Below are 15,880 nucleotides of genomic sequence, written 5' to 3'. Positions count from 1 at the left end.
TAGCATGGCGGTTTATGTTGTATGAAGGTCTAGGTACTTCTTGTAGAAATTTATTGCTTTACCAGGTAAATTTCTGTGTCTCGGAAACTGAATGTACTCCTAAATGTTGATGTAGGGAGTTTGTGGTTCTTGTTGGGCGTTTAGCACAACCGGAGCAGTTGAAGGGGCCCATTTCATTGCAACAGGCAAACTTCTAAACCTCAGTGAGCAGCAGCTTGTCGACTGTGATCACACGGTTTGATTTCTTTCATCGCATTCTTTGTTATCTACTAAGATTTAACATTTCATAATCTTGTATTCAAATGATACTTGTTGATATTATTTTCCCATGTACATATTGAAGTGTGATGCAGTGGCTAAGGAGGATTGTAACAATGGTTGTGGTGGCGGTCTAATGACCAATGCATACAATTACTTGATGAAATCTGGAGGTTTAGAAGAGGAGAAGACATACCCTTATACTGGAAAACAAGGGGAATGCAAGTTTGACAAAGATAAAATCGCAGTTAGAGTGGCCAACTTCACAAAGATACCTTTTGATGAGAAGCAGATCGCAGCAAATCTAGTCATGCGTGGCCCTCTTGCGAGTATGCATTTTTTTATCCTTAAAGCGAGAAGGAGAAACTACCGTAATTTAAAATAAAGTCTTCATCTGAAAATAAAGTTCAATAGAAAATCCCTTAATTTACGTTGATTTCTGCAGTTGTCAATTTCACATCGGAGTTTTACTCATCTGAGCAGGCATTGCACTTAGGATAGAGATAGATGTCTGACTTAAAGAGACGACGCTGAATCTACAAATTTATATGTGGTAATTAAAAAAGAAACACAATGGATAGAAGTCAGTTCTTGGATAAAAATTAGCAATAAGGACACGTAGACGTCTGATGAACCAAACTCCATTTCATAACAGATGAGTTCGTTTCTTGTCGATTTTCTTAGATGAATGAGCTCTTTTTTTTCTTTCTTTTTTTTCTGAAAAACATGGAATATATGTAGTAGTTTCTTGTAATCTGAACGGATATTATCCCTGTAGCGCACTTACGTAATGGTAAGACATTCTTTGATGCATTGTCTATACAGTAGATATAAACTGGAGATATATACTTTCTCCTTTAAATCTAAAATCGATACTGCTTGCTACTCATTCTCTTCCTTCTGTGAATTTATTTTTGCAGTGGGATTGAATGCAGCGTTCATGCAAACATACATTGGGGGTGTATCCTGCCCTCTAATATGCCCAAAGATATTCATCAACCATGGCGTGTTACTCGTCGGGTACGGAGCAAAAGGGTTTTCAATTCTGAGGCTCGGGTATCAACCATATTGGATTGTTAAGAACTCATGGGGAAAGCACTGGGGAGAGGACGGTTATTATAAGCTTTGCAGGGGACATAAAATGTGTGGGATGAACACTATGGTTTCTGCTGTATCCACCACTTGGGAAGGCTAAGGAAAAGAAATCAGAAAGAGATTCATGGTAAGTAAACATAAGCTATAGCTAGTAGCTACCGTTGGAACTTTGAAGTAGATCTTGTGTATGTGAAACAGTATCGTGTTATTGCTCGGATACATTTGCTAAGTTGCGCATTGGTTGCGTTGTTGAATATGTGATGATCTGTAGGTTGCTCGGACACGTTCTAAGTTGCGCATTGGTTGCGCTGTCGAATAGTGATGATCTGTTTGTTGTTTTTCAATTTTAACAATTCAAAGAAAACGCCAGAATATGTGATGGTCTGTTGGTTGTGTTTCTTCTAACAATTCAAAGAAAGAGGGACAAAAATGAACGCCGGGAAAGAAACATCAAGGTGCAAGAGGAAACAGCAAAAAAACAGCCCCAAGAAGCAAGTTTAAAGATACAGTCACAAAGAACCTGTATACAAACTTAGACAAGCAATGAAGACGGCAGAAAATTGAGCTCAAGTAGATGTGAAGTTGGTTTTAATGATAATATCATCCTTAAAGCCTTATAGGGTATGCTGTTAGTTAAAATAAACTAAAAAATATAGAAATGAAGAAAGAATAACTTCTCATACAAACTTAGACAAGCAATGAAGACGGCAGAAAATTGAGCTTAAGTAGATATGAAGTTGGTTTTAATGATAATATCATCCTTAAAGCCTTATAGGGTATGCTGTTAGTGAAAATAAACTAAAGATATAGAAATGAAGAAAGAATAACTTCTCCTTTGCATACAATCTTTCAAATAGCACGCGAGATTTCCCAGTAATCTCAACGGAAAGTTAGCATGCTGCGTACATTGGTAATTCAATGTGTGGTACAACTGTATAACTATATCGATGAACTTGGTAATTCTCCTCTCTGAATTTCTCAGCTGATAATTAACCCAGGAAGGATTACGAAATGCAACCGTGCATTCATAGAGTTTCACCTTTGCAAGGGATGTCGGTGCATCGGCAAACAGGTCTACCAGAGGCATGCCACCCGTTGAAACCGTGGTCCAATACCATAATCTTGTTGATCCCTGCATCGCCTTTTATTTCTGATAGGTAATTTGCAAACGTCCGTGCACAAGTTGGACCCCTTACCTGGAGAAGAACAGGAGATTCATAAGCCAAAGAATTTAAGTATCTGTCATGATTATTTTTAACCAAGGAGAGATTACTGATTAGTTAAAAAAAAAGGAATTCAGAAAGAGGAATTCAAAAGTAAACTTCTTTCTTGCTTGTGCATTATTCCGACTATAAAGGATATCAAGAAGAAATTCGCTAGAAAATAACACAAGCTGGGGAAGATTGGGAAACCTTGATCTTGCAGTATTGCAAATGAGAACCATCTTTAGCCAATTTCAGAAGAATTAATATGAGTTTAGGTAATGATACTAACTTAAAATGCTGAAACATATAAGAAACTGCACAGTTAGTTGATTAATGAGTGAGAAGGGAAGATAACAAGAAAAGAAATAATTTGTGAACTTTTGGGTCAAGTGATAGGAAGGAGATGAAAATAAGGGTTTACAAAATTTAGCATATATTTTTTCAAATGCTATATTCAGAAGAACAATAACAATAGTTAGATCAGACGTGGTAGAATTTTAGCTTATCTTCTTCTGCAGGGGAGACAACCATACACAGTCATCCAATTCATTTCATAAAAATAAGAAATGTTCCCATTTCTAGAGGGACCTCCCTCCTCTAATCTGGAGAACAATAAGTGGAGAGGGAAGTAAAGCTGCAATGTAGCGAGAGTGAAAAGTAGTGATTATATAGATGATACGATTAATCAGGAAACCTATCCTGAATCTAGTTTACAGAATCTAATTGTCTCGTTTGCAGAGTGTGTCAGTGAATTGCTCTTGGCATCTGCAGATTCGTGAAACTGCATTCCAACTTAACAAAACATCAGGAGATTCATGAAGTTTCATTCATGAAGAGGGCATGGGGAAAAAAGAACTTACGTATGATAACACTATGAGGGACGCCATATATTTTGTTGACACCCATACTACCCTAATTGCCCCGCCCTCCCCGCAAACACGCCAAGTCATATATATGATATATATATATATATATATATATATATATATTATAATATATATATATATTATATATATATAGAGAGAGAGAGAAGGAAGAGAGAGGAGTATTAAATGGGATATCCTTGTGCATAGGAGGATTTGCCTGCCTATAACCCTCTAAAATCACATGATTGAGCGGAGTCATTGGTGGATGATCCGGCTCCGTTGAAGCTTGATCTACATAGTTGCTAAACCAGCCCACCCCAAGTTTGGGTGAACGCCGTCGTCGTTTGACCGCCTTCATCCCCACTCGTATCAATTTTAAACGGTTTTGAATGGAATAGAACTTTCACATGACTCGATGGAGGGTCAAACGATCGACGGATTCAGCCCAAACTTGGGTGTGTTGGGGTTTTAGAATATGTAGATCAAGTTCATACAGAGTGGGTTCTCCATAATGTCGGCTATCCATGTGATTTTAGAGGCGGTCCAAGGAGGGAATCCCCTGCCTATGACAAGATGCCCCATTAACCCTCATATTATATATATATATATATATATATATATATATATATATATACTATATATATATATAATATTATATATATATATAATTACTATATATATATATATATATATGAAGGAAATGGAGAGCACTGCCAACTGCTTCTCCCGTGTGCTGCATCAGCAGCTGCTTCCTGGTTGATTCATCCTCCAGGCGGGTTGATTTGAACAAAAGTCATGCCATTTTACAATGAGCCCCTCGGTCCCCCCTCTAAGACCCTTCAAATCAACCCCCGTGACCCCAAAACGAAGGCTACCCAAAATCTTGATCTCTCTCTCCCCCCTCCAAGATCCTTCCTCCTCCGCGAGCCAACTCCGGTGCTGCAGGTAAAATCTCGATCTCTCTTTCGATACCCCTCAAATACAACCGAAGCCCTTCCCTCTGTCTCCCCTCGCATTCGTTATGCTGCTCTAATCGTTAAAGTTCATCCCTCCTCTAACCCACCCCTCTCTCTAAGTGTATTATGCCTAATTAATAAGTTATCATTTCAAATTCATTCAAATTAAACTATTTCAATTAATTATTGAACTATACACTATAGTTAATTGCTAATTTGTCTCTTCATGTGTTCTTATCTCTATTATATTAAGGTTGAAGTTTGATTATTCAACGAGGAGAGAGAAAAGCACAAAATCCCCATGTCGCACAACTTCATGAAAATTTTTAGGATTTTGATCTCGCACTTGACGTGATGACTTCCCTCTTTTATTACCTTTATATAGATCCTTTGTTTGATCTCCATTTTTCTATTTTTTTCCCTTCAGTTGATAACTGTTTTTTTTCCTTTAGTTGATAACTGAAGGATCTGGAAAAGATTTGCTGGTATTCTTACTCATTGAATTATTTTTTCTTAAGTTTCATTTTCTTACCAATTTTTTAGCATTTTGAGCTGTCTATATGTTCAAATCCTGGCTCATCATTGAAGCATGAATGTTGCATAGAACAATTTTATTGAGTAACATGACTGCAACACTAATTTAGTAATTTCATACTTTACATTATTTTGTTAATGTTAATCACTTATTTTTAGTTTACATCGAGCTCATTTATATGCTTTCTAGGTTGATTATAAACAAAGGCGTATACATTAATTCTTACTAATATATCCCATGATTAAGAATGGTGTGATGATATTTAACATCCACAAGTATATGTGTCTCTCCAGAATGTGGTACTTTTTATTTATGCGATTAGTGTTTTTCTTTATGCCAAATGGGAGTTAAATGTGATTAGTCTTATTAATTTCAGTTTCCCTCTTTCCTACAGAACAAGCATAGGAATGGGAGAGTTCGAAATGAGGAAAACTTATTAATTTCAGTTTCCCTCTTTCCTACAGAACAAGCATAGGAATGGGAGAGTTCGAAATGAGGAAAATAAATTCAACTAGTGTAGAGTTCGAAATACAGAACAAGCATAGGAATGGGAGAGTTCGAAATGAGGAAAATAAATTCAACTAGTGTAGAGTTCGAAATGGGAGAATAATGTGCTATTGAAAGTGAAATTGCGGCCAATACTGAAAATGCTCCTAAACCACTACTAGGAATGAAGTTTAATACTTATGAAGAAACTTATAACTATTAGAATTCTTATGCATTATTGATGAGTTTTGGAATAAGGAAGAGCATGGTAAATTACTCTCGCAAGACTAGAGACGTGCTAGACAGAAAGTTTGTTTGTGATAAGGAGGGTCATAGATCTAATAAAAGACAAGATAAAGATCCCTTTTAAGCAAGAGACCCGAGTGAGATGTAAGATAATGATGCAAGTTAAATTATTAAAGGACAAATCGTGGGAGGTCATGAGGTTTGTTGAAGAACATATAAATCATGTGTTGAGTAGTCCAGACAAAGCAAAAATGCACATATCACATCAATAATTCCATAAAACTCAAAGATGTAAAAAACTTATTGAGAACCTGCAAGAAGGTATGTCTCCTTCCACTAGTTCTCGCGTCATTAATGCAACTTATGGAAGAGAAGGTGAATTAGTGACACCACAACAGTGCATTGATCATATCAGAACCCAAAGACACAACAATATTGGCCATGAATGCATATCTATCATTCGACATTAGCAGAGTAAGACAACGAATGATCCAGAATTTTATTTTGCAATAGAAGTAGATAGTAGTGGATAAATGAGGAGTGTTTTCTGTGCTGATAGAAAATCAAGAGCATCTTATTTGCAATTTAGTAATGTTGTTGTGTTTGACGTGACATACAGAACTAATAAGTTCAGTCTTCCATTTGCTTCATTTACTGGTGTGAATCACCATAGACAGTCCATTTTACTTGGTTGTGCATTATTAGCCGATGAATAGGAAGATACATTTTTGTGGTTATTTTAAGAATGATTGAAATGCATGCATGGGGTTAAACCATGTGCTACTATAACAGATCAGGATAGAGCAATGTGTAATGCTATTCACTCACTGTTTCCAACGATAAGACACATTATTGCTATTGACACATGCAAAAGCACATTATTGATTATTTGCCTACTTTGGGATCGTTATGGTGAACAATTTCAAAGGTATTAGGGCTTATGGTATATAGTTCTTTAATTGAACAGTGTGAATGATATTAACTTGAGATGAAGGAGAAGTTTGATATAAATGAAGAAGGGGATGGATGGTTGCAAACAGTTTACAAATGTCGAGAACATTAGGGGACATGTTATTTGAAGGACACTTTTTTTGCTGGAATAAGATCGAGCCAAAGGAGTAAAAGTATTAATTCTTATTTTGATGGGTATGTTAACTCACAGACTCAATTACAAGAGTTTGATACAATATGAAAAAGCAGTAACTCATCGTCACTTAAGTGAAGCCCATGAAGATTTTACGAGTCTTAACACAAAGCCTGTCATGTTCTTTGGACATCCAATTAAGGTCCAAGTTGGAGAAATGTATACACGCAATATGTTTGTTGTGTTCCAAACTGAATTCAAAGGATTTGGTACAGAGTTTTGCGAAAAATTAAAAAAAATGGGGACATTGTTGAATACAAGATCTGTAAGTTTACAGATAGAGAAAAATAGGAGGTGGTTACTGATGAACAGTCCAGTCTTTTGCAGTTCATTTGCACTTGTGCTTTGTTTGAAACCAATGGTATTGTATGTAGACATATATTGTCGCTAATGATGGTTAGACAAATGGATTCATTATTCCTCAGATTGAAAAAGATGATGTGCTAACAAATTTCATAGAGTCAATTGAAAAAGAAGTTAAAGAAACTCAAGTTCAAATGGCGGATATTCCTCAGATTATCGCACTCATTTCACATACAATGGAGCACATTCCTTCGATTACAGTTCGTGATCCTAATGGATCTGCAAAGACTAAAGGTCGTCCACGCAATGCTACTAGAATCCAGTCAGGTTTAGAACAAGCACAAGAAAAGAAAGAAAAAAAAACGTATATGTAGCAGATGTGGTGAACTTGGGCATTATAGAACTAGCTGTAAAGTCAACTTGCCTTTGTATAATTAATATTTTTTTTCATATGTAGCATGTATGGCCGAAGTTATGCTAACTCCGACTGTGAGTCGTCTTCTTCTTGTTGAATTCAAAGAGAGCTAGCCATCATTTTCCAGTGACATCAACTCTACACCCTTCTCCTTACACCTGCTTATTGTTGAGTTTATTGATACAATGAAAGAGAACAAGTACGAAAATTGTTAAAATTCATGTAAAGTTATTGTTGAAATTCATAAGATCATTTCATCACATTTTAACTCTGCCTAGGAAATAAGATGAGATGGGTATCCATGCCTACATAGACACAGAGCACTAATTTGGTGAATATATTCTTACATAATGAAACTTCACAGCACAATGTTGCTATATCTCACGATCTTGAATTGATTTTGGTCGTTATTTGTCATGAAATTTGCAGCTAGGTCATGTTGTGGAGAGTAGGAGCATCTCACTAATTCAAAAGTATTACAATGGCGCGACGATTGTGCTGCAAGAGGTTATGGTTGCTCCGATTCACCTTCCATTGGATTAGAGAAGGAAGCAATCTTGGGAGAAGAAGAAGAGAAAACATGACGAAGATATTTCTCATTTTGTAGAAAAAGAGTAGATGAAGTTGTTTTTCTATATAATTGCATGCGTATGTGTATGTTTGAAATTATATAACTTTTAAAGAATTAGTATGTGTATGTTTGAAATTCTAGTTCTCCAGCAGGCGCACATCAAATACAGATTTTGTTATATGGATTACAATCATAACAAATTAGAGAACTAAGAAAGTAATATGCATCTCATAATACATGAACTGTCATTGAAATGGTAAATAAGCATTCATCTGATATGTGCACATATTATTCTTAGTCCTACCAATGGCTGATAATAGACTAAGATCTCTACCATATCCAGTAAATTTTTCGAAAGCCTCGTCGTTCTCACTGGAGGAAGAAGGCAAGTAATCGAATTGCTTCCATGTATTTACAAAAAACTTTCAACTCTGCTTCAACTGATTCTTCAAAAGGTGATTGTTTACAAAATCCCCAACTCCAGTCTCTGTACTTTTTAAAATTTGATTATATTACATTATTCCATATATCAAGCGATTACTAAAAAAAGAAGCCTGGTTATTTACACCACCAACAACAAAAAGATGACATGCAACATATCACATAATCCACTCAGGCACAAGCCTATTCATTCAGACAGCCAGCATTTCAGAAACTGAAGTATTGTAATCACTTACAAACCTAGTTGAGAAATATCTAACACATACCAACTAACAAATCACATCACATGTTTTTTACAATGGAGAAGCCAACAAATACTGCAACGATACATACTACAAACACTAATATCGTAAACACTGAACCTAATACAAAAAGATGGGGAAAATAGTAGTTTCCCTAAGTTTTTTTTTGTTCTCATCCAGATTATGCCCCTCTAGAAATATTTATTGTTGAAATTGAACTGGTGTATGAACATGCCTTGAGTTGGATGCTGAATCATGAGCGATGATGTGCTTCTCCCATTCAATCAAAGCCTCTTCGTACGTTGTATATCCTTTGTAGGAGACATTTGGGAATTTATCAACTTGAGATTTGTATTCCTCCCAATTATCAAAAATGCCACATCGTCGACCTCTTTTCACAATATAAAAACTCTTTCTTGTCATGGATAACCTGAAAATTTGTGCTTTAAAAAGAAATTATCAATAGATTATAAGACATTCATGCATGCAAAATCCATTGTATCACCACTAATACATATATGCTATCCACATTATAATACACTTTGTATAATCAAATGCAAGAAGTTTGTGTGAAATAACAAATATTTCAAACCTTGATTCAGGTTCTAAAATAGCAAATAAGCTAAATTAGATGCAAGGATCATAATCGAAAAACATATATGAATATTATACTAACACTATAAGCATAAGAAATTTAATTTGATACTTACCTCATTCTCCGAAAAGCTAAGAAAAGGCCTCAAATCCAATTGTAACGGGTACTCCACAAATTTATCAATCTTGTAAATGCCAGAAGAACAAACCTTGAATCTCTTAAAGTTAATACTAAGAACTTGAGGAGCTTCAAACAATTTGATTTGTTTCTCAACAAATACTTTATCTTGGCACACTTCACATGAGAACTTATTATGTGGATCATCTAATATCTCAATTTTAGTAAATGATTCTAAAGCATCTATAAGAGTGAAAGTTTCTGCATTATCAATCTCTAAGTTGATATCTATAATAGACTCTTGAGTATCAGTAACATGAGCACAATTACAACAACAAACATGAAATCAAAGAAACGCATGATTCAATCAGCAATGAAGAAAATAATATTTGAAGAAATTGAAGATTGTATATAATTATGAAGGAACCTAGCTCTTAATATGACCACTTAATATGACCACCGAAGATTTGAATGATAGGGGTTATGCTCAGAATTAAAAGATTGATGCAGTTTATCTAATAAGCAGCATAGGAATTATGCGCATCCAGTTTCCTCTATATATGTTGCATTACAGCTAGCTTCTTCTGATTCGTCCAAGCGGGATGATTTGAAAAAAGCCATGCCATTTTACAATAAGCCCCTCGGTTTCCTCCTCCAAGACCCTTCAAATCAACCCTATGCTCCTCAAGTTGCTCATGAATTCCTATGCTGCTTATTAGACAAACTGCATCAATCTCTTAATTCTGAGCATAACTCCTATCATTCAAATCTTCGGTGGTCATATTAAGAGCCAGGTTCCTTCATAATTATATACAATCTTCAATTTCTTCAAATATTATTTTCTTCATTGTTGATTGAATCATGCATTTCTTTGATTTCATATTTGTTGTTGCAATTGTGCTCATGTTACTGATACTTAAGAGTCTATTATAGATATCAACTTAGAGATTGATAATGCAGAAATTTTCACTCTTATAGATACTTTAGAATCATTTACTAAAATTGAGATATTAGATGATCCACATAATAAGTTCTCATGTGAAGTGTGCCAAGATAAAGTATTTGTTGAGAAGCAAATCAAATTGTTTGAAGCTCCTCAAGTTCTTAGTATTAACTTTAAGAGATTCAAGGTTTGTTCTTTTGGCATTTACAAGATTGATAAATTTGTGGAGTACCCGTTACAATTGGATTTGAGGCCTTTTCTTAGCTCTTCGGAGAATGAGGTAAGTATCAAATTAAATTTCTTATGCTTATAGTGTTAGTATAATATTCATATATGTTTTTCGATTATGATCCCTGCATCTAATTTAGCTTATTTGCTATTTTAGAACCTGAATCAAGGTTTGAAATATTTGTTATTTCACACAAACTTCTTGCATTTGATTATACAAAGTGTATTATAATGTGGATAGCAGATATGTATTAGTGGTGATACAATGGATTTTGCATGCATGAATGTTTTATAATCTATTGATAATTTCTTTTTAAAGCACAAATTTTTAGGTTATCCATGACAAGAAAGAGTTTTTATATTGTGAAGAGAGGTCGACGATGTGGCATTTTTGATAATTGGGAGGAATGTAAATCTCAAGTTGATAAATTCCCAAATGCCTCCTACAAATGGTATGTAACGTACGGAGAGGCTTTGATTGAATGGGAGAAGCACACCATCGCTCGTGATTCAGCATCCAGCTCAAGGCATGTCCAGACACCAGTTCAATTTCAACAACAAATATTTCCAGAGGGACATAATCTGGATGAGGATAAGGAAAAACTTAGGGAAACTGCTATTTCCCCCATCTATGCTTTTGCATTAGGTTCAGTCTTTATAATATTAGTGTTTGTAGTATGTATTGTTGCAGTATTTGTTGGCTTCTCGCCTTCTCCATTGTAAAAAGCATGTGATGTGATTTGTTAGTTGGTATGTGTTGTATGTTTCTCAACTAGGTTTGTAAGTGATTACAATACTATGTGATATAATTTATTGGCTTCAGTTTCTGAAATGTTAGTTGTCTGAATGAATAGGCTTGTGCCTGAGAGGATTATGTGGTTTGCTGCATGTCATCTTTTTGTTGTTGGTGGTGTAAATAACCAGGCTACTTTTTTTAGTAATCGCTTGATATGTGGAACAATGTAACGTGATCAAATGTTAAAGTACAGAGTCTGGAGTTAGGAATTTTGTAAACAACCACCTTTTGAGGAATCAATTGAAGCAGAGTTGAAAGTTTTTTGTAAACACATGAGAGCAGTTTGATTACTTGCCTTCTTCCTCCAGTGAGAACGACGAGGTTTTTGAAAAATTTACTGGATATGACAGAGATCTTAGTCTATTATCAACCATTGGTAGGACTAAGAGTAATATGTGCACATATCAGATGAATGCTTATTTACCATATCAATGACAGTTCATATATTATGAGATGCATGTTACTTTCTTAGTTCTCTAACTTGTTATGATTGTAATCCATATAACAAAACCTGTATTTGATGTGCACCAGCCGGTGAGCTAGAATTTCAAACATACACATACTAATTCCTTAAAAGTCATATAATTTCAAACATACACATACACATGCAATTATATAGCAAAACAATTTCGTCTTCTCTTTTTCAAGAAAAGGAGAAATATCTTCGTCATATCTTTTCTCTGTTTCCTCTTCTTCTTCGCCCAATATTGCTTCCTTCTCTAATCCAATGAAGGGTGAATTAGAGCAGTCATTGTAATGCTCATGAGTTAGTGAGATGCTCCTGGTTCAACCCCATGCATGCATTTTAGTCATTCTTGAAATAACCACAAAAAAATATCTTCCTATTCATTGGCTAATAATGCACAACAAAGTAAAGTGGACTGCCTATGGTGATTCATACCAGTAAATGGAACAAATAGAAGACTAAACTTATTAGTTCTGTATGTCACGTCAAACACAACATCACTGAATTGCAAATAAAATGCTCTAGATCTTCTATCAGCCTAGAAAACACTCCTCGTTTATCCACTACTGTCTACTTTTATTGCAAAATAAAATTCTCGATCATTCGCTGTCTTACTTTGCCAATGTCGAACGATAGATATGCATTCATGGCCAATATTATTGTGTCTTTGGGTTCTGATATGATCAATATACTGTTATGCTGTCACTAATTTACCTTCTCTTTCATTGGTTACATTAAGGACGCGAGAAATAGTGGAAGGAAGCATACATTCTTCTCGCAGACTCTCAATAAGTTTTTTACATCTTTGAGTTTATAGAATTGTTGATGTGATCTGTGCATTTTTGCTTTGTATGGACTACTCAACACATGATTTGAATATTCTTCAACAAACCCCATGACCTCCCATGATTTGTCCTCCAATAATTTAACTCGCATCATTGTCTTACATCCTACTTGGGTCTCTCGCCGAAAATGTATCTCTATCTTGGCTCTATTAGATCTATAGCCCTCTTTATCACAAACAAACTTTCTGTCTAGCATGTCTCTAATCTTGCGAGAGTAATTTACCGTGCTCTTCCTTATTCCAAAACCCGTCAATAATGCATAAGAATTATAATAGTTATAAGCTTCTTCATAAGTATTAAACTTCATTCTTAGTTGTTAGTAGTGGTTTAGGAGCATTTTCAGTATTGGCCGTAATTTCACTTTCAATAGCACATTAATCTCCTATTTCGAACTCTACACTAGTTGAATTTATTTTCCTCATTTCGAACTCTCCCATTCCTATGCTTGTTCTGTATTTCGAACTCTACACTAGTTGAATTTATTTTCCTCATTTCGAACTCTCCCATTCCTATGCTTGTTCTGTAGGAAAGAGGGAAACTGAAATTAATAAATTTTCCTCATTTCGAACTCTCCCATTCCTATGCTTGTTCTGTAGGAAAGAGGGAAACTGAAATTAATAAAGCTAATCACATTTAACTCCCATTTGGCATAAAGAAAAACACTAATCGCATAAATAAAGAGTACCACATTCTGGAGAGAGACATATACCCGTGGATGTTAAATATCATCACACCATTCTTAATCATGGGATATATTAGTAAGAATTAATGTATACGCCTTTGTTTATAATCAACCTAGAAAGCATATGAATGAGCTCGATGTAAACTAAAAATAAGTGATTAACATTAACAAAATAATGTAAAGTATGAAATTACTAAATTAGTGTTGCAGTCATGTTACTCAATAAAATTGTTCTATGCAACATTCATGCTTCAATGATGAGCCAGGATTTGAGCATATAGACAGCTGAAAGTGCTAAAAGAATTTGGTAAGAAAATGAAACTTAAGAAAAAATAATTCAATGAGTAAGAATACCAGCAAATCTTTTCCAGATCATTCAGTTATCAATTGAAGGAAAAAATAGAAAAATGGAGATCAAACAAAGGACCTGACCAGATATAAAAGTAATAAGAGAAATAAAAGAGGGAAGTCATCACATCAAGTGCGAGAATAAAATCCTGAAAATTTTCATGGAAGTTATGCGACATGGGGATTTTGTGCTTTTCTCTCTCCTCGTTGAAGAATCAAACTTCAACCTTAATATAATTGAGATAAGGACACATGAAGAGACAAATTAGCAATTAACTATAGGGGATAATTCAATAATTAATTAAAATAGTTAATTTGAATGAATTTGAAATGATAACTTATTAGTTAGGCATAATACACTTAGAGAGAGAGGGGGGGTTGGGTTAGAGGGGGGATGAACTTTAACGATTAGAGCAGCATAACGAATGCGAGGGGGAGACAGCGGAGGAGGTAACTCAAAGAGGGAAGGGCTTCGGTTGTATTTGAGGGGTATCGAAAGAGAGATCGAGAGCAGGATAGCTGGAGAGAGATACATCAAGAGAGAGAGATCAGATTTTACCTGCAGCGTCAGAGTTGGCTTGCGGAGGAGGAAGGGTCTTAGAGGGGGGAGAGAGAGATCAAGATTTTGGGGAGCCTTCGTTTTGGGGTCCTGAGAGGTCACGGGGTTGATTTGAAGGGTCTTGGAGGGGGGATTGAGGGGCTCATTATAAAATGGCATAGTTTTTTTCAAATCAACCCGCCTGGATGAATCACAATAAGCCAGCTATAATGCAGCTCACGGGGAGAAGCATTGGCTAGTGCTTCTCCAGTTTCCTCTCTCTCTACATACATACATACATACATACATACGCAAATCACGGGGAGAAGCACTGGCCAGTGCTTCTCCGGTTTCCTCTCTCCGTACGTACGTCCGTACGTCCGTCCGTACGTACATACATACATACATACATACATACATACATATACGTGTGTGTGATAAAAGGTAAGCATAAGCTACCTAAACAAAATTTTAAATAAATCTGCATGATTTACCTGCGACTCAACCGGCAACAAATGAACTATGGGTGTGAGGTTTTAACACACTATTGTATGGTACTCGATTCATAAGTAGCTTACATTTAATATCTTACTTCTACATAGTTTCTACTGATTACACGAGGAAGGGGAAATTATTTGTGGTTATTATCGGTTGTTCGCCGTTTGAGAATTCCAGTTAAGGTAGTTCGTATCATTCATAACCGGCCAATCACACGCCACTTAATTTCTTGTTCACGGCTAAGTAATGAGAAAAATATCTCCACTTTTTATTACATAAATTGAATGTTTCATTTCATCCAGAAAAAAGAATCAAGCCAAACCCATAACATATGGCTCATTAGTCCAATTGAGATGCCAGAACCCAAATAAATAAACATATTTGTTAATTGTTATGTCTCCCATCCACAGACAATCAAAATTCAATAGTTTGATCGCCAATCCTCAACGCAAGCAGATAACCAGCAGATTCAATATATCATTGGAAAAATAATAATAATAATAATAATAATAAAAGCAAACAATCACGGGGAATCATCTCCCATTAAATCTCACAACTACCCAAAAAAACCCTTATTTCCAATCCAACTGAAACAAATCCAATCTAATAACACATGATTAAAACGATAAAGAAATGAAACCCAGATTTTTTTATAAAAAAATCATAGCAGAAAAATTGGGGGAAAGAAATTGACCTGGCTGAGGGCGCAATGGAAGACGAGGGTGTCTTTGCCCTTGACTGCTTCCAAGAGCTCGGGCATCCTCTTCGAGAACGAGTCGCTGGCGAAGTGATGAGAGCCGGCGATGTGCGCATCGTAGCTCCTCTCATCGTCCCTTCACGGATTGGGGAAGAAATTGTCGAAATAATTGCGAAGAAATTGGATTAAGGGGGGAATTGGGGTTTTTGGAGAAATTTTCAATCACCTGACGTCGACGATGGCTACCCTTGTGGATCGGTTGATGGAGATCAGTTGAGAAGGGGAGACGTAGGCGATGCTTCTCGCCATGGGGCTTCTCTCGCTCGATGGAGGGATTGAAGCGTCTTGCGAGGAAAAGGTCGGG

General features: G+C 35.7%; 2 protein-coding genes across 2 annotated transcripts in view; one reads left to right on the top strand and one right to left on the bottom strand.

Annotated features, from left to right (window-relative positions):
* Positions 1-1,668, top strand: part of LOC109835903 (probable cysteine protease RD19D) — a 9,909-nt gene extending 8,241 nt beyond the window's left edge. Inside the window, exons 2-4 of the mRNA XM_020403878.1 lie at positions 116-235; positions 344-587; positions 1,179-1,668. Coding sequence (XP_020259467.1) covers positions 116-235; positions 344-587; positions 1,179-1,453 — 639 coding nt within the window. The 3' untranslated portion in view covers positions 1,454-1,668. The remainder of the gene's footprint in view (positions 1-115; positions 236-343; positions 588-1,178) is intronic.
* LOC109837206 (arsenate reductase 2.2-like) lies at positions 2,057-15,880 on the bottom strand. The gene is made up of 3 exons (XM_020405342.1): positions 15,743-15,880; positions 15,514-15,652; positions 2,057-2,549 (listed from the first exon to the last, which is right to left on the bottom strand). Exons 1-3 carry the CDS (start codon positions 15,823-15,825, stop codon positions 2,379-2,381), a joined length of 393 nt encoding a protein of 130 aa, XP_020260931.1. The 5' UTR covers positions 15,826-15,880; the 3' UTR covers positions 2,057-2,378.

The sequence above is a fragment of the Asparagus officinalis genome, chromosome 4, assembly GCF_001876935.1.
Source record: "Asparagus officinalis chromosome 4, Aspof.V1, whole genome shotgun sequence".
NCBI lineage: Eukaryota > Viridiplantae > Streptophyta > Magnoliopsida > Asparagales > Asparagaceae > Asparagus > Asparagus officinalis.
The sequence above is the reverse complement of the archived record's forward strand: the minus strand, read 5'-3'. Positions and strand labels throughout refer to the sequence as shown.